We start from the raw sequence: 25,955 nt of genomic DNA on the forward strand, positions 1-25,955 counted from the left end.
TAGAAAAGGACTGAAAATCAAACAGAATTTTATATGGTTGAATCATAGCCCCTTAAAATCCAGGTAACTAATATAAAAGAATAAGGATCTCAATTCAGAGAGTTATTTATTTTGGAGAGGTTTGAGGGCTGGGAAGAAAGGTCACACACCATCCAGCATGTCATTGCATTAATAAGGACCTGTGTCCTTTGTCTCTGTTTCCTGTAGAATTTTCTTTCCAAGCAATGGTACGGAGAGATTTCCCGAGACACCAAGAACTGGAAGATTATCCTGTGTCTGTTTATTATACCCTTGGTTGGCTGTGGCTTTGTATCATTTAGGTATGAAACCAAGGCACATAATCGTGTGTGTGAGTGTGTGTATACATACATCTGTGTGTGTACAAGCATCTGTGCGTGTGTACATACATCTGTGTATGTACATGTATCTGTGTGTGTGTACATGCATCTGTGTGTGTGTACATGTATCTGTGTGTGTGTGCTCTTGTGCAAAGGATCATAAGGCCTGGAAATTATGATGTTCACTCTAGTCCCTGCACTTTAGGTCTGGGATCTCCGTGGGTTTCCCCCAGGTTTGATTTCAAAGAGGTAGAAGTGGGGTCATGTCTTCAATATCTGAGGCAGAATTTGGATCTATTAAGCATGAAATGCCGAGGCTGAATTTTGGCTGGGTCAAACTTAGAACACAATTTGGACACCACCTGTCCCTGGCCCAGGTGTGGGTCTGTGTTCATCTGTGTTCAGAAGGAGAGGTGTAGCCCACGCAGTGATGTTGGCCAGGACGGTGACCCTGCTGTCACCTCTCGGTGCAGGAAGAAGCCCCTCGACAAGCACAGGAAGCTCCTGTGGCACTACGTAGCCTTCTTCACCTCCCCGTTTGTGGTCTTCTCCTGGAACGTGGTCTTCTACATCGCCTTCCTCCTGCTCTTTGCCTACGTGCTGCTCATGGATTTCCACCCCATGCCGCAACCCCCGGAGCTGGTCCTCTACGCGCTGGTCTTTGTCCTGTTCTGTGACGAAGTGAGACAGGTAGGTCAGCCCCGACGTGGGGCGCCCCCTCCTTTCCTCAGGGAGTGGCATCTTCCTAATGCCAAAGGGGAGCAGAAGTTGCTCCTCAAGTTCCAAAGTCATTATTGCCCCCAAATAAATGTTCTCATTTGGTGGCCACCCATGAACAGGAAGATGCTCTTCCATGAGATCTCCAAGCCCAAGCTTTGCTCTCTAATTAACGTTAATTGGTGGAGATGAATTACTCGGGAATGTGTTCAAAGAGCAGGTTGACCTTGGACTTTTAAATCCACTCCCATCGGGCTTCCCTGGTGGCGCAGTGGTTGAAAGTCTGCCTGCCGATGCAGGGGACACGGGTTCGAGCCCTGGTCTGGGAAGATCCCATATGCCGCGGAGCAACTGGGCCCGTGAGCCACAATTACTGAGCCTGCGCGTCTGGAGCCTGTGCTCCGCAACAAGAGAGGCCGCGACAGTGAGAGGCCCGCGCACCGTGATGAGGAGTGGCCCCCACTTGCCACAACTAGAGAAAGCCCTCGCACAGAAACGAAGACCCAACACAGCCATAAATAAATTAATTAATTTAAAAAAAAAAAAAAAAAGACACATCAAAGAGAAAGTTTGGCTTTTGCAGAGGAAGAGGATGAAAGGGTGAGTTTGGAGGGGTTTGTCTGGCTGCAGGGGGAAAGCCCTGCGTCTCATCCTGTTTGAGAGACCAGCAGACCTCTCATCCTCTGTGGACGGGGAGGCCCAGTGGGGCAAATAAGTCATGAGCACAAATAAGTGTGCGCGGGCTTTCTCTAGTTGCAGCGAGTGGGGGGCTAGTGTTTGTTGAGGTGCGCAGGCTTCTCATTGCAGTGGCTTCTCTTGTTGCGGAGCACGGGCTCTAGGCACGCGGGCTCAGTAGTTGTGGCTCGCGGGCTCTAGAGCACAGGCTCAGTAGTTGTGGCGCACGGGCTTAGCTGCTCCGCGGCATGTGGGATCTTCCCGGACCAGGGCTCGAACCTGTGTCCCCTGCATTGGCAGGCAGATGCTTAACCACTGCGCCACCAGGGAAGCCCAGATGTTTGTTTCTTATTCACATTTGATCCTCGGGGCCTAGCACAGGAGCGGGCGTTGTCGTGTTTCTGGCAAGTGCGTGTATCTTTTTTAAAAAAACGAATTGACAAGGCAGGGTCTTCCTGATTCAAGCCCAGAGATGTGCCGTGACCGAGAGTAAGGGGGGAACCATGAGGCCAGCACCGGGCACGTGGGGAGGAACCTGGCAGGAGGGGGCTCAGACGTACCCTTTTTGAGCAGAGGGTGCTGTTGGCAGCTTCTTGGAACGGCTGGTAAAAAGTAAAAAGTTCTTCTCCTGCTTCTGGCTGCCCCTCACTCACGCTCCCAACATTTCTCCCCTCGTCCTGCTCCTGACCCTGCCTCCTGGCTGCATTAAAGCCACAGAGTCCAAACGTCATTTGTATCCTCCAGGAATCTAAAGGAGCCTGAGGTCTAGAGAGACGACTTATCCTGGGTTGTTTTAGGGGCAGAGCTTGGCCTGGAAGGAGGATGCAGGGAGAGTCATCTTGGCTTAAGCCAAGCACTTCATTCACGCAGTCTGTCTTTCAACAAGTATTTATTGAGCACCTACCACAAGCAGTGTCTTAGACCCTAGAGATACAGCGATGAACCAAACAGGCAAATATCTCTGTCCTCATGGACTTTCTACCAGTTAGCGATGACCGGCAGGGTCTTTTCTGGGAGCTTTCAGGGAGAGGAGGTGAGCGCCGCCAGTAGCACTGAATGAGCGAGTCTTGAGTTGACGGGGAGGTTGGCCTAGAGGACTTGGGATAGTAAAATCTGGAGTCTTTACGTCACAAGCATCTCCCTTCAGATTCGGATGTACATTTAGCTGCTCATCCCTTATTCGGGTCATGCAGGAAGGAGACTCAGGACAGGTGCATTTTTGCAGGGAGAGGGGCCCCCGGCAGGCGGAGTGTGTGGAGCTTTGCTCAGGAGAGACACAGGGCAGGGACACTGAGTGGGACAGACGGTGGGCAGGAGCCTCAGGGGGACGTTCTGGGTTTCTGATATGCTTCCCAGTTACTCCCCAGGCCTGATGTGATGCCCACAGGGTCTGGCTGAGTCCCGGCTGTTCCACCTTCATAATGGGTGGTATTTCATGATGCTAAGGATGTGTAGCTTTGTCCAAGTGTGTCCTCTGTTTCTTTGTAAAAGTTATTTTTTATTTATTTATTTTTTAAGTATTTTTAAAACAATTATTTATTTATTTATTTATATATATATTTTTGGCTGTGTTGGGGCTTCCTTTCTGTGCGAGGGTTTTCTCTAGTTGCGGCGAGCGGGGGCCACTCTTCATCGCGATGCACAGGCCTCTCACTATCGCGGCCTCTCTTGTTGCGGAGCACAGGCTCCAGACGCGCAGGCTCAGTAGTTGTGGCACACGGGCCTAGTTGCACCGTGGCATGTGGGATCTTCCCAGACCAGGGCTCGAACCTGCGTCCCCTGCATTAGCAGACAGATTCTCAACCACTGCGCCACCAGGAAGCCCTTAAAAGTTATTTTTGAAGGGGCAGTTTTTTTTTAACATCTTTATTGGAGTATGATTGCTTTACAATGGTGTGTTAGTTTCTGCCATATAACAAAGTGAATCAGCTATACATATACATATGTTCCCATATCTCCTCCCTCTTGCATCTCCCTCCCACCCTCCCTATCCCACCCCTCTAGCTGGACACAAAGCACCGAGCTGATCTCCCTGTGCTATGTGGCTGCTTCCCACTAGCTATCTGTTTTACATTTGGTAGTGTATATATGTCCATGCCACTCTCTCACTTCGTCCCAGCTTACCCTTCCCCCTCCCTGTGTCCTCAAGTCCATTATCTACGTCTGCGTCAGGGGCAGTTTGAATTCAGCAGTCCTGCATATTAAGGCGATGGTGAGGGACGTGCCTGTGCTTAAGGTCAGGAGCGTGGGGTCAAGGCCACCCCTGCTGACTGAGAGCAGCTCTGACTGTGTGGTCTGTGAGCCCCATCTTCACAACACAGCCTTGCCGATTCCTGTCATTACAGGACTCTGACACTTGGGGTCGCTGTTTCCCTTTCGGGTCTGCAGACTCAGGCCTTTGGAATGCTTCGTGTGGTTGGTTTCCTCAATCAGTTCTGCCGGCCTGGCACTGTCTTAATTAACCTAATTCACACTTGTTAGCGAAAAGCAAAACCAGGCAGGATGTTACCAGCTTCAGATAGTGTCTGGGTGTCAAATGCATGCTTCTCAGTGTCTCCCTGTGTCCCCTTGCCCAGAAGACAGAGGTTGCTATGTTAATTGGAATTTTTAACCAAGGCAATCAATAAGTGCAAACATGGTTGCTAAATAACTCTTAGGTCTATTAAACAGACTGTGAATGTTTATTTAAAATGAGGTAAGTCCCAGCGTCCCTTCATGGAGAGCACATTCAGTCTTGAGGCCCTTGAATCCCCAAATCCTGACAGATAGGATGAAATATGCTGCCGGTATTTTATGAATATAGCCAATCGCTGGCGTTCCATTCAGAAAAGAGGCGGCTATTCCTTTTTAAAAATGTCTTCTTACTGCAACGGTGCCTCCCAGCCCCAGCCTTGATCTACTTACGGTTCTTCCCGTCATGTGGCCCGAGGCTGAGCCAGGTTGGGGCTGCCCCGTGGCCCTGTGCCTACCTGCCTCTCAGGCCAGGGTTTCAAAGAGGGAAGCAGGTGGCAGGTAGAGCCTGTCCCAACTACCCTCGCCTTGCAAATGGCTCTCGGTGGGTGGTGATCAGTTTCTCCGGGCCCACCCAAATGGACAGTTAGGGATCCTGACTCGATTTCTGAGCCCACGCGTTCAGCCATCCCACAGGGAAACACGGTCAAATTGGGCTGCTCACACCTGGGGGATTTTAATATTTCCTTGGTACTTGATTTCATAACGCCCTCACCCCTTTGTCCACTAAAGTTGCTGTTTGCATTTATAAATGAGTGAAAAGAAGTACTTGTTGAGAAACCGATGATGTTTCTTGAATCTCTTCCAAGTCTAAGATTGTGGGATCTCTGTGGGGGGGGGGGAGTCTAAAGAAGCAGGGTGATGCTGGAGAGAGGAAACCACGTTTCAGAACCCTAAGACCCATCACTTGCTGGCTTTCTGCCTAAGGGCAAGTTCCTTTGTTTCTTTTTCTTAGGCCTTGGTTTCAGGTGCAGAATAGGAAATAAGATATCTTAATAGCAGGTGGACCCATGTTGACGGTTCATTTAGTAGATTTGAAAAGTGCCAAGTACCTTTGATGACACATCTTTGCTGTTGTTTTCCTGCCTTGCACAAGTCTGGTGGTTTCCTTATCTGAGCTCACTTGGACCTTTGATCTTACCTCCCCTCCGACCCTTATCACGTTTCATTTTAAACATGTTTAACATCTGTCTTTGCTGTGGGCCAGTAGGTTCCTTGAGTGTCGACATCACACCCAATCCGATGATGTCTCTGTGTCCCAGGAGCCCAGAACAGGTGTTTGCAACCCTGTGCATTCTCAGTAAATATGTTTTGAGTGGATGGACGAATGAAAGGGTTAGATGACCACCCTGGAATCCCCCAAATCCAGCGTAGGGATTGCCAGAGAGGCTGTCCAGATGCAGCCTTCTAATGGATACTCTTATCCCTCTTTAAGTGTTTTCCTGACATGCTTTCTTCTGAGAAATCATGACTGATATATACAAATCATGATGGAAGGATCACTGAGGCACACTCTTCCTGTCGGTCATTTCTGTGACCACGTTTGTCCTCCTAGCTGCCACACATAGCACCTGTGTGCAAAAAAAAAAAAGTTTTAAAAACTTTTAAAAAAGTTTCTTTAATAAGATGTTTTATTGCCATGTGCCAGAAAATTTTTACAGTAAACACACAATCTGTGATGACGGCAGTATGGATAACACCCTCTAGAGTTGTGCAGTGCACAGCCTACACCACTGTATGTGGCAGCCATGGGGAGGGGGGTTCCACCTTTGCCCACACAGGTTGTACTCACTCTCTGCAGGTTTCTCTTTAAAAAACAGTTAGGATCCATGAGTCTTTTTTCTTGACTTTGTTAGCAACACATGAATAACAGCACAGCAAGCATGCAACCTACTTTCCAATCCCCCTGGAACAACACAGGGCAGTTGCAGGGCATACTTGGCACATTATGGGCTCAAAAAGGATATGGAAAGAAGTTTGTGAGCAAGAATAAATCTGGAAGCAGTTGATGTTTCCAAGCTGCTGTGTCCTCTCTCTGTCGCTCTCTGTGCTGCAGTGGTACATGAATGGGGTGAATTATTTTACCGACCTGTGGAACATCATGGATACGCTTGGGCTCTTTTACTTCATAGCAGGGATTGTATTTCGGTAAGTAGTCCTCACCACGTTTTCAAGTTTCAGGTGTTTTTGGATTCTCTTGGGTGGAAAGGCGGAGGAAAGACATTTCAAGCCCAAGATAAGAAAGAGAGGATGAACTGTGGTCCTGTTATTTTATGAATATAGCCTATCTCTGGAATTCCATTCAGAAAAGAGGTTGCTATTCCTTTTAAAAAAATGTTTTCTTACTGCAACGGTGCCTCCGAGCCCCAGAATTGGTCTACTGACGGTTCTTCCCATCACGTGGCCCAAGGCTGAGCTAGGCTGGGGCTGTCCCATTGCCATGTGCCCTCCCCGCCCCCATTTAGAGATTATTACAAACGCCCATTGTCTCTGCCTCTTAGAGACACAGCTTGGTTGGCGTAAAGCTGGGTCTCCTCTCTTCCCCCCTCCTGGTGATCTGTAATTGAAAAAGGGTTCTTCATGGTTTTTCTCTTTGTGCTTATAGAATTTGGGGAGAGAATTAGAAATCGAGGAGAGAATGATGAAGGTGTTAAATATAGCACAGTGTTTTCGTTTGGGGCCACATAATCTTCTAGCATACACTTAACTTCAACTTAAATGCTGGTTCTGGAGCCTGCCCTCCCAGCTACAAGATTTCCTCAATCCCTGAGCCACAGCGTGTGATTAGAAAAACCAGGTGAAAAGTACGGTTGAAGGCAAAAAGCAACATGACTCCACATGATAGGGAAATTGGGGTGCATACAAACCTTGGCCCACCTTGTCCAGCCCTGCTCCTTTCCGGCCTGCCTTTCCCAAATAGCTTCAAGGTGAAGCTCGTGGTCTATTGGAGCAGAGAAGCCTGACTATTAATATTCACACCTACCCAGAATGAGATGCTTTACAGTGAGTGCTCACTCTACAATATGAACGGGGTAAGAACTCAATTTCCTCCTCCAAAAAAACCTCCCTTTCTGCTTGGGTTAAAGGCCCAGCATTTTTTTTTTTAAGTTTTTATTTTATATTGGCGTATAGCTGATTAACAATGTTGTGATAGTTTCAGGCGCCCAGCAAACCGACTCAGCTATCCATATACATGTATCCATTCACCCCCAGACTCCCCTCCCATCCAGGCTGCCACATAACATTGAGCAGAGTTCCCTGTGCTATACAGTAGGTCCTTTTTGGTTATTAAAGGCCCAGCATTTGAATCACGGTTGGATGTGATTTCTAGAGCATTCCAGTTAGAAAGCACATATGGCTTTCAATGAACATGCCAGCAGGAGTTTAGCTAATCAAATGATCTGGTGCAAACGAGGTAAGTTTCATTCGGGGGAACCTGGCAGGGTCACGTCCCAAGTGGTCGGGGTCATTGTAGAGGCCTGCGAGCCAGGAAGCTAGCGATGTCGGGATTGGGTCCTGCAGGAGTATTTGGGATGAAGGACTAAAGTGTCCTGCCTCTCCTGGAGTCCACGAGGGCAGTAGACGTGGCCTTTGGTTTTCAGTGGCTGATGGGCCGGTGATGTCCCTCGTCTATTTCCACTTACTCTCAGTTCCCAGGCTTTTGGCTGTTTCTTCACGTTTGGTTATTTTTAAAAGCAAAACTTTGATTGTAAATCAACTGTACTTCAATAAAATGTAAAAAAATTAGCAAATAAAATCCAGAAATAAATAAAAATGATAAAAAAGCAAAACTCTGAAATATTTTGTCAGCATCTCACAGCTTCTTTCCTCTTCTTTCCACAGGCTTTACCCTTCTAACAAAACCTCGCTGTACTCCGGACGAGTGATTTTTTGCCTGGATTACATTATATTCACGCTAAGGTTGATTCACATTTTCACGGTCAGCAGGAATTTAGGACCCAAGATTATAATGTTGCAGAGGATGGTAAGAATGAAGAATATTTGTAGTTAGTTGTCCTTCTTCCAGCTGCACCCAGCGTTCCTTTCATTGTTGAGAGGAGGATTTTGTGCATAGAGTGATGGCTGCATTTCACAATCAGTAGGGTTTACTTTCTTGATGTGTTTTCATCAGGGGCCCCTTCCAGGTTAAAATTTAACAAAAGATCACTGTTAGGAGCAAACAGCATGACTCAGTGCGTTGCTAAGAAAGTTCTCTAGATTTTTACATGTTTCCAAGTGCTTTCACTTGAGTCTTAACAACTCACTAGGAGCCTAGGCGGGAGAGGGACTTTTATACCCATTTTACAGATGCGGACAGTCAGGTTCAAGAAGGTTAATATGTTTGTCTGGAGACATGCAGTGAGCTAGAAGCATAGCGTGGAGTGGAACTTTCATCTTACAACCATGCGATACAGACGTCGGGAAAGCACTACCAGCCCCGTTCCACGGGGACAAATAACAGAAAGATACACACTGACGATGTTGCTTCTCTCAGCTTGTTTTCCACGTGACCCAAACCTCCCGTGTTTCTGTCTTTAAATCAGATGGGCGTTTGGATGAGCTCATCTGGAGGTTCCTTTCCAATGCTGAGCTTCTTCGAGTTTGTGGTTTTAATTCAAAGCATATCTGGGGCATCAAGTCACCATGAAGTCATGCTATGTGTGCAAAACATTAAAAAAGATAAAACGGTGCATTCTTGTCTAAAAAGGAGAGCTTTTATTTTCCTTAAGAAAAAAAAAAAAACTAAGGCAAGAGCTTAAGGGTCTGCAGAACGTGGGCTGGAGAGGAGGAGGCGGGGTCCAGAGTTGGATCCCTTTCCTGCTCCCAGGCTGGTCTCATTCAGAAAGTCTCTGCTGCTGAGCTGGTTTGGGGACCTGCAAGCAAAGATGCATCCGTCAGTTTTAGTGCTGGGAAGGAGGTGCCCCGAGACCCAAGGGTGATGATGGCCATTTTTAAAAATTAGTGATCAAACGCTGGGCACCTTAGGTTCCAGGGTCCCGGAGCCTCTGTCCTTCTCCGTGGTCAGCGGAGCGGACAGGCCGCCCTGGTGCAGTCCTGACTCCCCTCTCCTGTCCTCCCGTGACAGCTGATCGACGTGTTCTTCTTCCTGTTCCTCTTTGCCGTGTGGATGGTGGCCTTCGGCGTGGCCAGGCAAGGGATCCTCAGGCAGAACGAGCGCCGCTGGAAGTGGATTTTCCGCTCGGTCATCTATGAGCCCTACCTGGCCATGTTCGGCCAAGTGCCCAGCGACGTGGATAGTAAGCCTGACGTGGCCTGGGCGGGGGGCAGCTGGGAGGCGGCAGGTGCTTCTAGAACCCGCATCCGAGACTCCTCACTCTGACCCTGGGGACTGTCTTAGGAGCAGGCGGCTGGCATCTGGCCAGCACGAGGCAGCGGGCACTAACCCTCAAGGCCATTTCTTTCTCCTGAGCAGGATCTTACGTCCACCTTGTGAGCTGGTCCCCAACATGTCAGCCTGCAATTTTTAAACCTTTTTAAAAAGAGTGTTTCTCATGTTTCCAACAGCAGCGTGGCCGATGAGAGCAGGGAGCCTCACTGGGGTAGAAACGAGTGTCGCGAGTCCGTCCTGTACAGCAGAGTGACGGCGTGCTCATTTAGTTCAAAAAGTGCAATATTGAAAAATTTTTGCACTGGAACCTGGAATTTAAACTTTCAGCGTCAGCCTTCTGCCAGCTATCTTTCGGAGGCAGGTTAATGGTGGCAGGGATGGCATTGATTTGGCCACACCCAGTTGACATAAGGAGAGTGTCGGGCATGTGCAAACTGGTGTGTGTTTTGGATAAACTGTCTAAAGCATCTCTGGGATGCTGACAGTAGCCTGGGCTTGTAACGTTCGGTCCTGCCACGGGAAAACTGCCCCGATGTTTGCCTGGCCTTATGCTCTCATTTCTCAGCTGCTTGGTGTTTTCTCAATTATCTCCGTGGCCGCGTGTGGTCCTTCTGGCCTCTTCTGCTGCAGCCTCTTCCAAGACCTTAGAAACAGCTCTTTTCCGTGCAACGATGGGAAGGCACCTTGTTATTATTATTTCCCGTCTGCACACTGTACTTGCCATTTTACAGAAAAGTGAGTGTGTGTTGTCCTCACAGCAATCTCACGTGTCGGTGGTTTTAGTCTTGTGAGGGATCGCTCACAGTAACTAACCTAAAGAGCCAGTGGCAGCTGGGGTTCAAATCCTGGTCCAGACACGTGTGTGCTGTGCGCCCTGGGACGCAGCTTGGCGTCTCTGCCTCTCAGTTCCGTTGCAGGTAAAATGGGTGTAGCACCGTCTTTTCTGCCGGGCGTCTCACCGACCGGCAGGACTGAACTCAAACTCACAGGCTCGGATGAAGATCTGTAGCCCAGAGCGACTCCCAGAGGGCCAGACACTCACATCCATTGCCTTCTCTGAGATTCTCAGACACACCTCTCCATCCTCCCTTCCAGACTCAGACCTTCTGCAAGTCCCCATTCTAGGATCTGTCACCACCGGTCTCACAGATGTGCAAAGCAGAAGCCTCGATGTCACGTCCTTGACGCCTCCTATGACTTCCTCCCCCACCTCCAGTTCATCAGCTAGTTTTGTTGATTTTATCCCCTAAATGTCTTTGAAACCCAGCCACTTTTTACCATCCCCACCACCACTACCCTAAGCCATCCTCAGCGCCTGCCCGCATGGCTCTTAGTCATAACCTCCTCACATCTCCCTCTGGCTCCTTGTGATCTGTGCTGCAGCCAGAGTGATCCTTGAATGAAGAGAATCTGATGTGTCACACCTCTGCGTCAAGCAGCCTAACGGCTATCCGTTGCTTTTAGTATAAAGATAAAAAAGTTAACATGCTAACTGCACATCCTATTCTCTCATTTCCACAGACCTTTCCAGTCCCCCTACCACAGGGCCTTTGCATGTGCTGTTCTCTCTCCAGATGCTCTGGGCACCCCATCTCTCCCCATTCACTTAGCTGGCTCCTACTCATCCTTCTGTCCTCAGTTCAGAGACTCTTCCTTCCTGTGGAACCATTCTCAGATGAGGTGCCTCAGTTTGTGCCCACGGGGGACACTGTACATGTCCTTCTTAGCATTTCTCAGGGGCTGAAATGTTCAATTTGTGTGGTCAATCATCTGCCTATTCTTCCAAAGAGGTTGGAAGCTCCCTGAGGGCAAAGACCATGTTTACCTTGCCTTCCTTTTTATCTTCCATCCTAGTGAAGTCCTGGCTCCTAGTAGCTGCTCAATAAGTACTTAAAATTTTTTTATTGAAGTCTAGTTGATTTACAATGTTGTGTTAGTTTCAGGTGTACAGTAAAGTGAATCAGTTATACATATATTCACTCTTTTTTAGATTGGTCATTACATAGTATTGAGTAGAGTTCTCTGGGCTATACAGTAAGTCCTTATTAGTTAACTATTTTATATATAGTAGTGTGTATATGTCAGTCCTAAGGTATCCCCCCATTTCCCCCTGGTAACCATAAGTTTGTTTTCTACATCTGTGACTTTATTTCCGTTTTGTAAATAAGTTCATTTGTACCATTATTTTTTGGTTCCACATATAAGCAATATCATATGATATTTGTCTTTCTCTTTTTAACTTACGTCACTCAGTATGACAATCTCTAGGTCCATCCATATTGCTGCAAATGGCATTATTTCAATGCACTGTTGTTCAGTCAATAAATACTTAATGAGTAGGTGAACGCATGATTCTGAGGCTTACCCATGATAGAGTGCCTTGGAACAATGCCCAACACATTGCATGATCATCACACCTTTGTGGTGCTTTAGCACTGCCCCCTCCAGAGGGTCCTCACATTGCCTGTCTGTTGCTGTATCCTCAGGCACCACGTACGACTTCTCCCACTGCACCTTCACTGGGAATGAGTCCAAGCCCCTGTGCGTGGAGCTGGACGAGCACAAGCTGCCCCGCTTCCCCGAGTGGGTCACCATCCCCCTGGTGTGCATCTACATGCTCTCCACCAACATCCTGTTGGTCAACCTGCTGGTCGCCATGTTTGGGTATGTGCTTGGCCATGCACTGGCTGGGGGTCCACGCCGTGCTGGGCCCCGTGCCAGGCCAGGCTGGGGGAATCGGGAGTGAAGGAGCAAAGGTCCACCCTTGAGGAGCTTATGACAGAGGTCTTATGATAGGGGATTGGTGGTCTGGGGTGGGGAGAGACCTTGAAGGGACTATGTTAAAATATAGCGAGTCCTATAAGCGGTAACGTAAGTTTCTGGACCCCGAAGACAGGTGCCTGTAACCCCCTCCAGCACGTTCAGACTGCATGTTTAGTGTCCATTGAGCAACCTCCCCCGAGCGCCGAGATGCTGGCCTGACAATGACTGTGGCTCAGCTCGGCTCCCAGGTTCTCATTTTCTGTGGACTCCGTGGGATGGATTCTAGGGCTTAAGGGACTCAGCTTTTAGTTAGCTGCTGCTTTAAAATATTTAGTTTAAGTACAAATCAAGAGAGCAGAGTCAGGAGAGCAACTCTCCTTTGGGGCTCATGTCTAATGAGGTTGGCCTGAGAACACGATGGCGACTGAAACAATTTTTTTTGCTTTTGGCCATTCTCTTTAATCCATTTAGAAAATCATGTTTATCTTGCCCCTTTGTCTTTCTTAGGAGCGTTTCAAAGAACCCCATGTGGTGGGTACAGTGGGGGTACCTTAATTGTATGCTGTTGTTGTGAGGTAGGGGGTTATTCTGGGTACATGAATCCTGGCATAGACAGGCAAGCAGTTTAGAAACAAAATACGAATTTAAAAAAATTATTAAACTTTGGAGTGAAAGAAAAACCATAGTTGAAACCAGAAACTGAGAAACTATGAAGGAGAAGAAAAACACATTTAATTTTGTTAAACAGGATACCTCTGATGAAGTCATGTGATAAATGATAGACTGGGGGCAATGTTTGCCTCAGGTGAACAAAGGCTTCTCATTCTTACTATAGAAAGAGCTCCTGCAAATCTGTGAGAGAAAGATGAGCCAGTAGAAAATGGGCAGAGGAATGCAATTCAGAGAAATTCAAATGGCCACTAACTGTAGGGGAAGGGGCTCAACCTCATGGGAGGGAAAGGTCAGCTGAAACCAACAACGAGGTGCTGGTTTAGGATCCATCAGGTGAAGAGACATCACAAGAAGTGCTGGAGGTGATGCTGGGAAATGGGCACTGCTCTGGGAATGTGAATTGTCTCCCACTTTTGGGAAAGTGACCTGAAAATAGCTATTAAAAAATATGCAAACCTTTGGCCCAACTCCTTCATGTCTGGGAATCTTTCCTAAAGATATCTAGGCAAAAAACGTTTATTAGATCATTGTTAGATGCCTATCAGTAAGGGGATGGTAAAACAAAGCATGTCATATCCATACCACGGAACATTATGCAGCCCTTAAAAAGAAAAGCTGAGATCTATATTTATTGACTTGGAAGGAAGACATTTTGTTAAATATAAGAAGCTCAGTGCAGGCTTATTTTTATGGCATAATCTTATTTTCTGACAGTAAAAAACAAGAAATCTTTAAAAGGCAAGTATATATTTCACTCAACACAATGATCACATATTACTTCCATAATTTAGAAAAAAAAATCAGAAGATAGTCATCACATAGAGTCCTGAGGGGCACCAGGATTGTAGACGAGGGTCATCTTTCTTTGTCGGTCAGTGGCCTCCCTTTGAGGGAGGCTGGGTGGGGGGCACCTGTGCCTTTGGTGACACCACGCATCCAAGGGACTGAGCCGTGAGTGGTCATCTGGTCTTCAGGTGTACAGTGATGTCCTCCACTAGACCAGCTTCTACACTGTGGCCACAGTGGTGTTTCTAAAATGTCACTTCTCTGCTTAAAATTCTGGAAGGATTTCAGTATTTCCCCATAGTGTTCAGGGTAAATTTCAGCCTCCTCAGCTTCCTCCAAGGCCATCGACCTGGGCTTTGAAAACACCTTCAGGCTTCACCCCTGCTACCTGTCCATCCCTAAACAGGGTGATCTGTCGTGCCTGACACTTTTGCAAATGTCACCCCTCTGTCGGCATGACCCGTTCCATCTTGACCGTCTCCTCCCCATTCCTCTTGCCCTCTAAGGAGTCCAGCAGCATCCTTCGTCCGAGTGGTCCTCTTGCCCTCCCCACTGTGCAGAGAGACCCTGTGGGCCCCCTTCACAGCGATAGCTTCCTCTTCTTCCAGACCGTAAGCTCTGGAGAGTGGAGATCGTGTCTGTCTCAGCACCTGGCCCTTCCTGCGTTTGTTCCATGAATGAAAAGAACAGGATTCTTTCTGCTTTTAGTTCGTTATTCAGTTTTAGTTAGGGGAATAGCTTCCTGGTCTGTTATTCACCGAGTAATGTCAATGGTGAATGTCAGACCAGTGAGGGGTTCATCACATAGATGTATAACATCTGTTCTGTGCCAGGTGCCTGGGCCATGGAGATCATGTGGCCCTTTGTCCCACTCAGCCTTAAAGAGGGAATATGCACCCCCCCAACTCCATCACCGCCCCTAAAGGGGGGCCTGGGAAGGACTCAGGAATCCAGACGCCTATACTGCTTACGGGAAGCTGGACCATGTCAGGCTGCCAGAGGTCCCCAAGTCTGAGCTTGCAGAGAGAAGTGGCAGAGATGGGTGGTTATGTATCCACGTGAGGGCAGAGAAGGGAGGACCGATTCCCAAACTTGAAGCAAGAGTGGGGAGGGAATGAGATGATTTGGGGTCCTATTTTATAGTGATAACCTATCCTATCAACCTTTACATTGACCATTGGGTAGTCCCTGTAAAAACTGACCACTAATATAATATCTACAAAAATTAAACAGAAGGGCCGACAGCTCCCAATGCGACGGCCTTTGAGCTGCACGAATTCAGTAGATCTCAGGAAGCAGAGTGGAATAATGCTTAGAGCTCTCCCGAGTCTGTGTGCTGTGAACTGTTCAGCAAAGCCATTCCTGAGGACCGTGTCAGTTTGTAATTCATTATCCCCATGAGAATCATAAAATGATAGAATTTGGAGCTGAGAGGGACAGGAGTCCGGCCTGTGATTTTTAGGTTGAGGAAGGGAAAGTTGGGCAGCTCAGCATCTGTGGCCCTGGCCGCACTGCCGTCTGTCTTGCCTGTGTCCATTCAAGGCTTGAACTTGGGTCTCTTCCCTGCAAGGCCCGAGCCATCGGGCCACACCCCACTGTTGCCTCATTCAGTGTGTAAGTGTGACCACTGGGGAACTTCCCTTCCCCTGGGGGATCCTTAGATTCATCTTGGGCTAAGGCAGAGGCCTTTTTTCTGTTAATACCTGTCTGAGCAGCTAGAGCAGCCCCCTTGCCATCCTTGAGCTAACTCGTCAGGACACTGTTTCTGATGGTTGTGATGGGTATTCTGGGTTCACTCCAAGCCGACAGCTCTGGGCTGTGACCTCTGTCTGGCACTGCATCAGAATATTCATGTAAGAGCTTAACCGTGCACAATGGCAGCCTTTTGAACTGTAACATAAGTGTACACTTGGGAATTTTAAAGTAATATTGGAATGCTCTCTAGATGGTATTCAGCAGGGAAAGGAAATGGGTGTAAACATCTGCGATTATTCCACATTAAAATTATCGATCGCAGGCCCTATGTGGCTTATCAGAGGCACGAAGTGATCTTAAGGTCAGTAGATGACTCGGGGTCGTCTTAACACGGAGACGTTAATGCTTTCAGGCACCGTGTCCTGAAGATAAATTCACCCAAGGCATTTCTGCTGGAAAGGACTCATCAGACATGCCCCGTCTAAGATAATTTCTAAGAATAAAATATTTTTCTAATCTTAGGAATAATATATGTTCATTATGAATATGTAGAAAAGTAGACAAAAGAAAATATCTCCTGGTACAGATTAAACGTTCGGGTGACTTCAGCAGTCCCGGGCAGGCTACTGAAATGGGATGAAAAGAAGAAAAAGGGAGCAGATAATTGTAACAATAACAATAGCTAATATTGATACTTTTCTGTGCTAGGTACATCCAAGTGCTTTACATGTGCAGTCTCATTGAATTAGTCATCATTTTTGTTTAGGTGTGGCTTTATAATCATTCATAAATGAGGAGTTGGAGGCAGAGAGAGGTTAAAGTCTCTGCTATCTGAGCGGAAGATGGGCACATAGACAGTCATATAAGATGATGTGAAAAGATACAGTACGATACGAGCGGCACGAGAAACCTATTCACAGAGGACTCTGGTGCAGAGTCGGGGTTATTAATTGTGACCCATCTTGGGGTTGGGCAGCAGCAAATGGAGGAGACATCTGCTCAGAGGACCCTGTGAGCATTGGTTGGAGAGGGAGAGAAGCAGAGGAGATAAAGCTGTTCTGGGGAGAACTAGAGACTGCGGATGGGGGCAGGTCGGCAGGGGCTGGGTTATGGAGTGTCTCTCATGCCGTGTTAAAGAATTTGGACTTTTCCCTGCAGGTGAAGGGAGATTTCATGGGTCTTTACACAGGCAACGGCACGATCTTAGTTGTGTTACTTTGACAGAAACATGCTCAAAGTTAGCATTTCAAAAGTCAGCGCAGTGAAATCGCTGGCTGTCTCTTACTGTTAGCGTTGATGGTTTTTTGGTGCTGCAGAGCAGGAGGGGAACCAGGATGTGTGGAACGTTTTAACGTGCCCGCTGGGGCACCGAGTGGGTGCAAAAAGTCAGGGTCATCAGGGTTCACTGGATATTGCTGCAGTGTCTGGGAAGGAATGGCAGATGGAAAAATGTATGAAATCTGTGAAAAGCTTGGAAGAGGGGTTCACCTGATTGCAGTCTAGCTGGCAAGTTTCTCGTATTTCAATTTCTTCTAAAATTCTGCCGTTGTTTTAGCATCTCCTTTTTCTTTGTGGATTTTTTGCAGACTTTTCATTCTGTTCTGTTAATCAGTCTTTCTATTTTGGTTTTTACTACCAAATGGCTTTAATTACTGATTTTAAAAAACCATTTTAACATCTGTTGTATGAGTGCCCTTCATTATTCTTACTCAAAACTTTCCTGGCTTTTCCTATATATTTAATCATGTGGCTCATCTTCTGCAATCCTTTTTTCTTTCCTCTTCCAAAAAATTTCTTTAATGGATTTTATTGTGATGATGTAAACTTTGTAGAGCCATTTAGGGGAAGCTGACATCTTTAAAAAATGCCAGAAAAAATGGCGTGATTCTCCATTTATTCAAATACATATAGTTTCCCAGTAAACTTTTATGGCTGTATTCACATAGATATGGCCGATTGTTTGTTACATTTTTTTTTCTTGCCATTTGTGGTTGTGAGTGAGATATTTTTTCTATTATGTTTTTTCAGTAACTACTTTTTGATATGCAGGAAGGCTATGAAGTATTGCTTACTTATTTTGGAACACGTCTCCTTACTGAATTCTTTTTTTTTCCCCCCTCTCTTTTCCTTTTATCATATCATGGAAGTTTCCTCCTATTTCTTATTTATTAAGCTCCTTCCTTCTTCTTCTTTATTTCTTCTAATCAGAAATGGATGTTGCATGTTGCCAGAAGACTTTCTAGAAACAATTTAAATGGTATTTGTCCTTTTGATCTATGATGTATTATGAAAATGATGAATTATATAAATGACCTTAATATTGAGTCATCCTTTTGTTCTTTGGTCGGGCATATTACTCTTTTAACGTACTGCTGAATTTCATCCATGTACAAGGCTATCTGAATCCTAAACATTTATCTCTTGGTAACATTTTCACTGTCTGTGGGTGTCTGAGGGTTTGTCTCTCCTGCTTCCTCTTCCTCTCATGCTTATCTGAGGTGTTCAGCTGCTCTTAGGGGACAGAGCTCCCACCAGCTGGGTAGCTGAGGGCACAAGATAGCACAGGAGATGTCAAGTCAAAGGGGACCTTGCAGAGTTCCTCTCAGGGGAGACGCTAGATGGCCAGTGGTCGGCAGGGGCAGTGAGAGCCATCAGAGTTGGGTGGGCGAGAGCCTGAACACGAGAGTTGGCCCATGAGCTGCTCTGGACATTTGGGTTCGCTGAGGGGGGTGAGGTTGCAGTGGTACCAGAGCTCAGCCTGTCTGCTCTAGAAATGGAAAACCATGTCTAAAAAACATTAAAATTATTTGAGCAAAGCAGTTGGAAGCAGTGCCCAATTATCAGCCTTGCCTGGGGAACCCTCATGTCTTGTTGGCCGAGTCTGGATCTGACTCTAGAGAAAAAGAACAATTTGGAAGGTTTGGGGTTGGATTTCGCCTCCAGGTCACATTTTGCCCATTCCTGCTGCTCTCTGGGGAAGGTGGACGTAAGTAAATAAACCTCAGCATGACCAGCCCCGGAAATGTGTTATTTATGCAAAGTGGCTTTTGGGTATTAATGTCCAGTAATCAACCAGTTCACCCACACCCCACTGGGATGCGGATAAGGGCTTTTACCGTTTGCCCAGGAAAGGAGCGCTGCCCACTGGATGCACGTGGACCCAGAGGTGCAGAGGAGCCAGAGGTTCCAGCAGGAGGCTCCTTGAAACCTGCTGGGTTGTCCTGAGGAGCACACGGGGCAGTGATGGGAGGCGGAGTTCTTCAAAATAAAGAATGATACAAACACCACCCCCTGTTGTGGGCACTGGCCTAAGTGCATTCCAGACCAGGGCTTGGCGGCTTTTTCTGTAAGGGCCGGCCAGGGTCTTGGCTTTGGCCAGATGTGCAGAAAGAAGCAGTGCTCGGCAACCCCGCACCCGTCCCTGCCTCTTTGCTCATGGGCCCTACAGAACAGGTTGGGTGTTAGATTTGGCTCCTGGGTCACAGTTTACCAATTCCTTTTCTAGATGACCTGGAAGACTTAAAATGTTTTTCACTGCCTCTGAGTAACCAGTTAAGCTAAAACACGAATCTCTTCCCACTAGGAGGACCCTTCTTGGCCACAGTTCCACTCGAAGCTCCCAAGGAAGGGAGGGAGAAGCCACCTTCCCCAGCTCTAAGCATCTGAGTGTTCCTCCCTTCAACAGGAGCTATTAATTCCTTTTGGATAAAACCTCAGCAAACAACATTCGATGCCTTAAAATGAATGCAATTTGGGTGTCTGCTGAGTTTTAGGGGGCAGTCAGTAGGATCCATTTTTGGCTAAACACGTAAGATTTTAAGATGCTCCTAGGGGCCCATTTGAATGGTGATACTTGTTCTGGAGCAAAGTATGTAGTAAAACGTGATCCCTGGCAGGTTCTTCGCCTGGACTTCATTAACCTGGGCGTGCCTGCCGTCCTCTCTTATTGCAGTGACAGAAGCCTGCAGTGTCCTTTGCAGGCACAGAATCAGCAGGGACTGGCGAGGACAAATAATGATGCTTGGTATTCGCCTTGGAGCAACCTGACCTACATTTGGAAGACACAACAGGCTCACTGCCAGATTCAGTTTGCTGCAGTCTCATGCATCACGGTCCTGTCTGCTTTTCACCCAGAAAATCTACCACATAGAGATGACACTTGAATCAGTCAAGAAACCATTTTACATGCCTAGTAAAGGAGTTTACGTATAGTAGATACTCAACAAACATGAATTCCCTTTGCTTTAAAGACCACACTCAGTTGAAGAGGCACTTTCTGGGAAAGCCTGCCCTGATCAGACCCCAGGACCTGTTGTAGAGCTCAGAGGGGTCTGATTCATCAGTAAACGCCAAGATAAGCAGAACCAAGCTTATAAGCAAAGCCACAACCATGATCTGTGTAGGCTAGTTGCTCAAGTGTATGATTCTCACTTGGCTAAAGATATTTAACTCTTAGGTTGTAGTGCGCTAAGGGGTAAGAGTGAGGTCTCACAACAAATGTATCCCATTTCTCTGCCTGCAAGGTTTGGCCTCTGAAGTTTTGGCCTCTGATGTTCTTACCCAGAATTTGGAGAATTTAATCTATCTGCAGTCAGGATTTGCTGTTAGGCAATTTTAAGGGGTTTGTTGCTGCTTCTCTGGCTCTTGAAGGAGTGATTTGATGTTAGCAATAAAAGTATCTCAGATGATTGAACTTCAACAAATGGTAAAATGCTTCACAGTTATCTTTTACTAAGTAGTCCAACCCGATCCTTTTGAAATGGAGCACGGCTCAAAGCATTCACGCTCTACGTCATGAGGTGGCATCATGTAGTGACAGAGCAAATAGGCACTGGGCTGGATTTCGGGGTCCAAATTTTGGCTTCATCACCTGCCAGTCGGGGGACTCAGACAATTTACCTACCCCTGTTGTGCCTCAGTTTCTTGATCTGTTAATCACAGATGATAATAGCACTTAACGTGCTACAGAGAGCTGTTTGCAGACTAAATCAACTCATACAAGTAGACTGCTTAGAACAGTGTCTGGTATGTAACAAGTGTTAGCTACTTAACAATCTTGGTTTAATTTGTAACAGATAAGTCAGTGGTACAGTCAGACATTTTCCGGATAAATAGACGTTTTCCTAATTCTTTGTTATGGGATCTATTTCTCCCTGTGAATTGTGATTTACATAGTGAGATTGGGTTGTGAGTACAAGTTTGAGCCTCATTATTTTCACTCACATGTAAGCATTTGCCCAAAATATAAAAGTTAGTCATAAACATATTTTTTAACAGCAGCTGCATAGTGTAATCACATTGATTGGCCATAACTTGTGATATATTTTCTTAGTGTTGAACATTTTGGTTGTTCCGTGCTGCTGGGTGGAAAGTGGGAGCAGCTATTACTCATAGTGCTGTGGCAGACATCGTGTGTGATATCCATTTCTATATTTTCTTTTCTCAGTATCTCCTTATTCTTAGGTTAGATTTCCAGAAGTAAAATCAATGGGTCAAATGGATAAATATTTTTAAGGCCCCTGATAAATATTAACAAACTGCTCTCCCAGATTGTTTATAATTAAACTCCCACAGTGACGTAGGCAACTTACTCCTTTGAGAGTCGCCACCTTGGGCCTCTCGGTATCGAACACAATACCAGACTAACGGGAAAAGGGAATCCTTGAAAGGTCTTGAAACACGCCTCTACCGTGTGGGCGCTTGGCGGGTCCTTCAGCCATGCCCTGCCTGCCCCTTCGCAGGCAGGAATCATTTTAAAGTTCATTGGACAATCTTTTGTGATTAAAAAAAAACAACAAAATAACAAAAGCCAGACCCAATTTTGGCCCAGCATGAACAGAAGGGTGCCTGAGTTGTTCAGGCCCCGATACCACCATAGATTCTTCTCTCCTATGGCAGTGAGAGCTTGGTACCTATATCACCATATTCGGCAATGAAATGACCAGGCCTATGGAAAGCTGAGGCTTGACCTTCTCTCCCCTCCCGCCAGCTACACCGTGGGCACTGTCCAGGAGAACAACGACCAGGTCTGGAAGTTCCAGAGGTACTTCCTGGTGCAGGAATACTGCACCCGCCTCAACATCCCCTTCCCCTTCGTGGTCTTCGCCTACTTCTACATGGTGGTCAAGAAATGCTTCCGGTGCTGCTGCAAAGAGAGGAGCACCGAGTCTTCCGCCTGCTGTGAGTGGCTCACCCGTTGTGCTGGGGCTTGAAGGCAGGGATTCATTTTGGGGAAGCGTGTCTGGTCCACATCTCAACAGGAAGGGTTAGTCGCGGCTATTTCAGCGCTCACAGGTGTCTGTCTGTAAAGTTCAGGCATCGAGCCTCCCAGTGACTTACTCGAGAGGAAGAGTAGATTTTTTTTTTGAATTTACAGAGCACAATATTAATATTTTAGTAGACTTTACAATACTTAGGGCAGTTGTCCATGTCCACAGGGTTTTTTTTCTTGTTTTTTCTTTTTTTTAACGGTAGTGTTATCATAGCTGTTTTATTTTATTTTTTATTGAAGTATGGTTGATTTACAATGTTGTGTTAATTACTGCTAGACGGCAAAGTGATTCAGTTATACATAGATAGAGAAAGCCTTCGAGATCTGCCAGAACGGCCTTATTCCAGGGGGCTCACTTTGGGATGTACAGAATAATGATGTAAATAGGCTGCTGAGCCAACAGGATTCACGGGATGGTGTCAAAATGTGACTTGGTTCTTGCTCTCTGTTGCTTCCGTGACATTTATTCTCTGGGAGATCTTAGCTTTGATTCCGGCAGGGGTCATGACTTTTCTGGTTGTTCTTAGAGAACTAGAAAAGCTTATGATGACTTTACTTGGTAACACAGTCTCAATTTAGAAATTAGGACCTGCAGTCCAATAGATTAACCAGCCCATTCATCGTCATTCAGAGGGGAGACTCCCCTTACCCTGAACCCCCTCTCCGCCGGTGGAGCTGTCAGGAAGGATGGGCTGCTGGCTTTTCTCTCTTTCTTATTCCCTTCCCTCTCGCTCACTCACCAGCTGCTGTTCCTGACCTTCTCTGGGTTGGAGCACAGGGAGAAGGGAGGGAAAAGTGCAGAAATCCTGTTTAGAAACGGTGGTGCTGTCCTGGGCTGGCTCTGTGCTCCCCGGCCTGGTGCATGCTTAAAACTGACCCTCTGCTGTGTGGGCGCTTGGCGGGTCCTTCAACCATGCCCTGCCTGCCCCCTCACACCAACCACAGCTCCCGGGACTTGGTGATGCTCTCTCCGGGGGCCGCTGCCCCACAGGAGCCTCTGGTTTCCAGGGGTGCGCTCTGCACAGACTCTCCCTGCTGGGGACTCTGGAGGTTGTTCTCTGTCTCACGTGGTCGCCCACCTCCTCAGCCCCGACAAACTCCGGGCAGACGGTCCCCACCTAGCCCCTCTCCTTGCCCCTGCTGTGGGAGCCGGAACCTCTGACCCTTGACCCTCAGTCACACCTGGGTCCCCATCGTTTTGGCTGCAGGGAGCACACATCTGGCTCTCTTCCCCACGACCTGAGGTTTACTTAACGCCCCTTCCTGGAGCCACTGAGCCGCACAGACCTCCCTCACCCACAAACTTGTTTCAACCAAATTCAGCACAAGGGAGGGAGAGGCCTATTTTCATTCATCTGGATGTCTGGATGCAAAGGAAAAGATGGAAAGGGCACCACTGGCTTGTACGCTTTGTCTTCTAACCTCAGACTTGAGCTGGGGACTCCGTCTCCCGGTGGGTGGATAGGGGTGCAGCCGCAGGACTGACGTCTGCACGGCGATGGGGCCCAGGCACTTTGGGGTCCACACAGCTCTTTTCATTTCTTTTAAAAATCAGAAGAAAAAGAAAGAACTTTTAGGTGACTGAAAACCTATTGGTATATACTTGTCCTTATACCAACCCAGTCATATAATCTTTTTCATATTTTCTTGATCCGGGAAGGGGCCCACAATGGCAAAAGTGCCGAGGGCCTAGGGTGGCTGACTTGTCCTGGTTCGCTCAGAACGTCCCTGTCTCAGCGCTGAGGGTCCTGCATTCTGGATGTCCACTTAGGGTGACCGACTTGTCTCAGTTTGCCAGGGACCATCCTTATTGTAAAATTACAAGCCCTGCATCTCAGGAACCCTGTCAGTTCAGGGGCTGCTGGTCACCCTAGCAGGGCCCACAAAAGTCATCAGTGTCCGCATGTGCTGACTAGGTAGGCAGAGTTAATGACTCAGGTTGGACCCAGCCCTGGTACCTGCGGGATTTCCATCCTCAGTCCCATTCTTGAGAAAAACAAGCAGATCTGAGTCTCTAAGCAGATCTGTTGTGTCTTATTGTGAAACAACCCTTTGAAATCCGGTTCCCTAAAACTACCACCGTTTATCTGCCCAAGACTCCATGGGTCAGTCCTGCACTGGTCTCTGCTCCTTGTGGTGTCCGGCTGCTGGCAGGTAGGCTGTGGGCTGGCTGGTCCCAATGTCCATGTGTGCTCACATGTGTGGGGTTGGCTGGGCTGTCATCAAGCAGCCTCAGTCTCCTCCAGCTCAGGTTCCCACAATTGGAGCCTAGACTCCCACAAAAAGCAGAAACTGCATAGCCTCTGAGGCCCTGGGCTCAGAAAGTCAGATGACATCACTTCTGCCACATTCTATTGGTCAAAGCAAGTCACAGGCCTGCCCACCTCAAGGGAGAGCAGCCTACACACGGGGTGGGCAGAATCTGTGGCCCTGTTTTGCCATTTATCACAGCAGGCATCCCCTGAACAAGCTGGATGAGCTGATCTCCGGAGAGTGCCCTCCCCCTGCCCCTACCCCCACCCCGCCCCACTCCCATGCTGGTCTATCAAGAGAAAGCAAGCTTCTTACCGCCCTCCCCACCCAGGCATCACAGCTGAGCTGAGTCCTTGCCATTGGGGGAGGTGTGCATGCGGGCTTATCTCTCATTAACTCACCTGCAATATTAAACCTAGATCTGACACACTAGAAGTGAAAACATTTCTCTAGCCAGATTGATCTGACACACTAGAAGTGAAAACATCTCTCAGTCCAGAATTATCTTTGATGCCTCGAACAGTTTAAAATAAAAATTTCTGAGCTATAATGGCTATAACTGTATTCACCATGGGGAAATGCTCAATACCTAGGCTGACCCTATGTACATATACAGCCCTATTTGCTGTGCTTTTCTTGAGCCTCAAAAGCTTAGACAATTGAGCACGGATCTTTAAGAAACAGCTTCTTGATCTTTCCCAGTCCTTTGCTGCTTCTTCTTTGCCACTTTCTAAAATGATATATTTTCATGAGCAATTGGAATATCTGCTATGTTTTCCTTCCTTGAAATAACCTTTCCTGAGCACTTCCTTTCTGAGCAGGATCTGTGATAGATGTGGATGGTATAGAAAAGTACAAACTTGGTTCTAGAAAATGACCTTCAGCAATTGGGACAGAAGTGGGTGCCTCAATGTTTATGAACTATCCAGTTAGTCCTATCACTTAGATTCTAGGCAACCACCAAGAACCAATGAAAAAATTCTCATGAAATGTCTAAATAGAGTGATAAAAAAGGAAAATCACTGCGTTCTTATAAATTCCAAAAGCAAGAGCCTACCAACCTCATTTCCTGCCACCGTTGTCTTTGGAAGATTTTTGTAAAACCCACCCCACATTTTCTGCAGATCTGGGTTTAAAAACAGAGGGAGTGCAGGGATGGATGGATACGGTGCGTGGGAAAGACAAGCAAAGCATGAAGAGGGGCCTTCCCTACCTGAGCACATGAACGAGAAATACTGTAAAAGTATTACAGGAGGCGTTCATTTCTTTACACACATTTACTCTCAGTTCTGTGGATACAGCTGTGAACACAGCCATGTGCCATGGCCTGGAGGGATGCCAGCCCTGGGACGAGATGGTTAGTGTCACAGGGAGCCTGCCAGGCCGGGAGTGAAAGGGACCTGGGGATCATTAATTCACAAATATGCGTCAGGTGCCCACCATGCGGCAGCCAGGCACTGTGGAAATGGTGCTAGCGGCTAACCTTGCCCTCAAACAGGGCTCATAATCTCAGGAGAAGAAAGAAAACGAGAAAGCCTTAATAGAGAAGCGTAGGAAGCATGAATTTAGAGAATGTGCAGGGTGCCATGAGAGCCACATTGTGGACACTTACACCCCAGACTAGAGTGAGTCAGGGGAGACTTCCTGGAGGAAGGGGACATTGAAACTGAGACCTAGAGGATGAGTTGGAATTAGCCAGGCAAAGGCGTAGATGCCGGGAGGGGCCCAGAGAGTGAGGAGAGTTCAGAGAGAGAAGTTACAGAGGTCAGAGGACAGGTGGGAGGGGTCCGGGGGGCCAAGGGTTGCAGGGAGACTAATGAAAGACCCTGGTCCGTGTCCCACAGCCAGATTCTAGCTGCACACAGTCTCCTGCCTCCCGTCCTCTGCCGGCTGTGTCACAGTGTACATCCTGAGTCCCAGGGGA

The 25,955-nt window shown here is 47.3% G+C and overlaps 1 protein-coding gene across 1 annotated transcript in view; it reads left to right on the plus strand.

The window, feature by feature from the left end:
- TRPM8 (transient receptor potential cation channel subfamily M member 8) overlaps positions 1–25,955 on the plus strand; it is an 89,367-nt gene that overhangs the window by 49,987 nt on the left and 13,425 nt on the right. Inside the window, exons 15-21 of the mRNA XM_057551308.1 lie at positions 208–320; positions 812–1,028; positions 6,298–6,389; positions 8,085–8,226; positions 9,328–9,499; positions 12,078–12,255; positions 21,497–21,687. Of these exons, the coding sequence (XP_057407291.1) occupies positions 208–320; positions 812–1,028; positions 6,298–6,389; positions 8,085–8,226; positions 9,328–9,499; positions 12,078–12,255; positions 21,497–21,687 (1,105 nt within the window). The remainder of the gene's footprint in view (positions 1–207; positions 321–811; positions 1,029–6,297; positions 6,390–8,084; positions 8,227–9,327; positions 9,500–12,077; positions 12,256–21,496; positions 21,688–25,955) is intronic.

The sequence above is a fragment of the Balaenoptera acutorostrata genome, chromosome 8, assembly GCF_949987535.1.
Source record: "Balaenoptera acutorostrata chromosome 8, mBalAcu1.1, whole genome shotgun sequence".
Taxonomy (NCBI): domain Eukaryota; kingdom Metazoa; phylum Chordata; class Mammalia; order Artiodactyla; family Balaenopteridae; genus Balaenoptera; species Balaenoptera acutorostrata.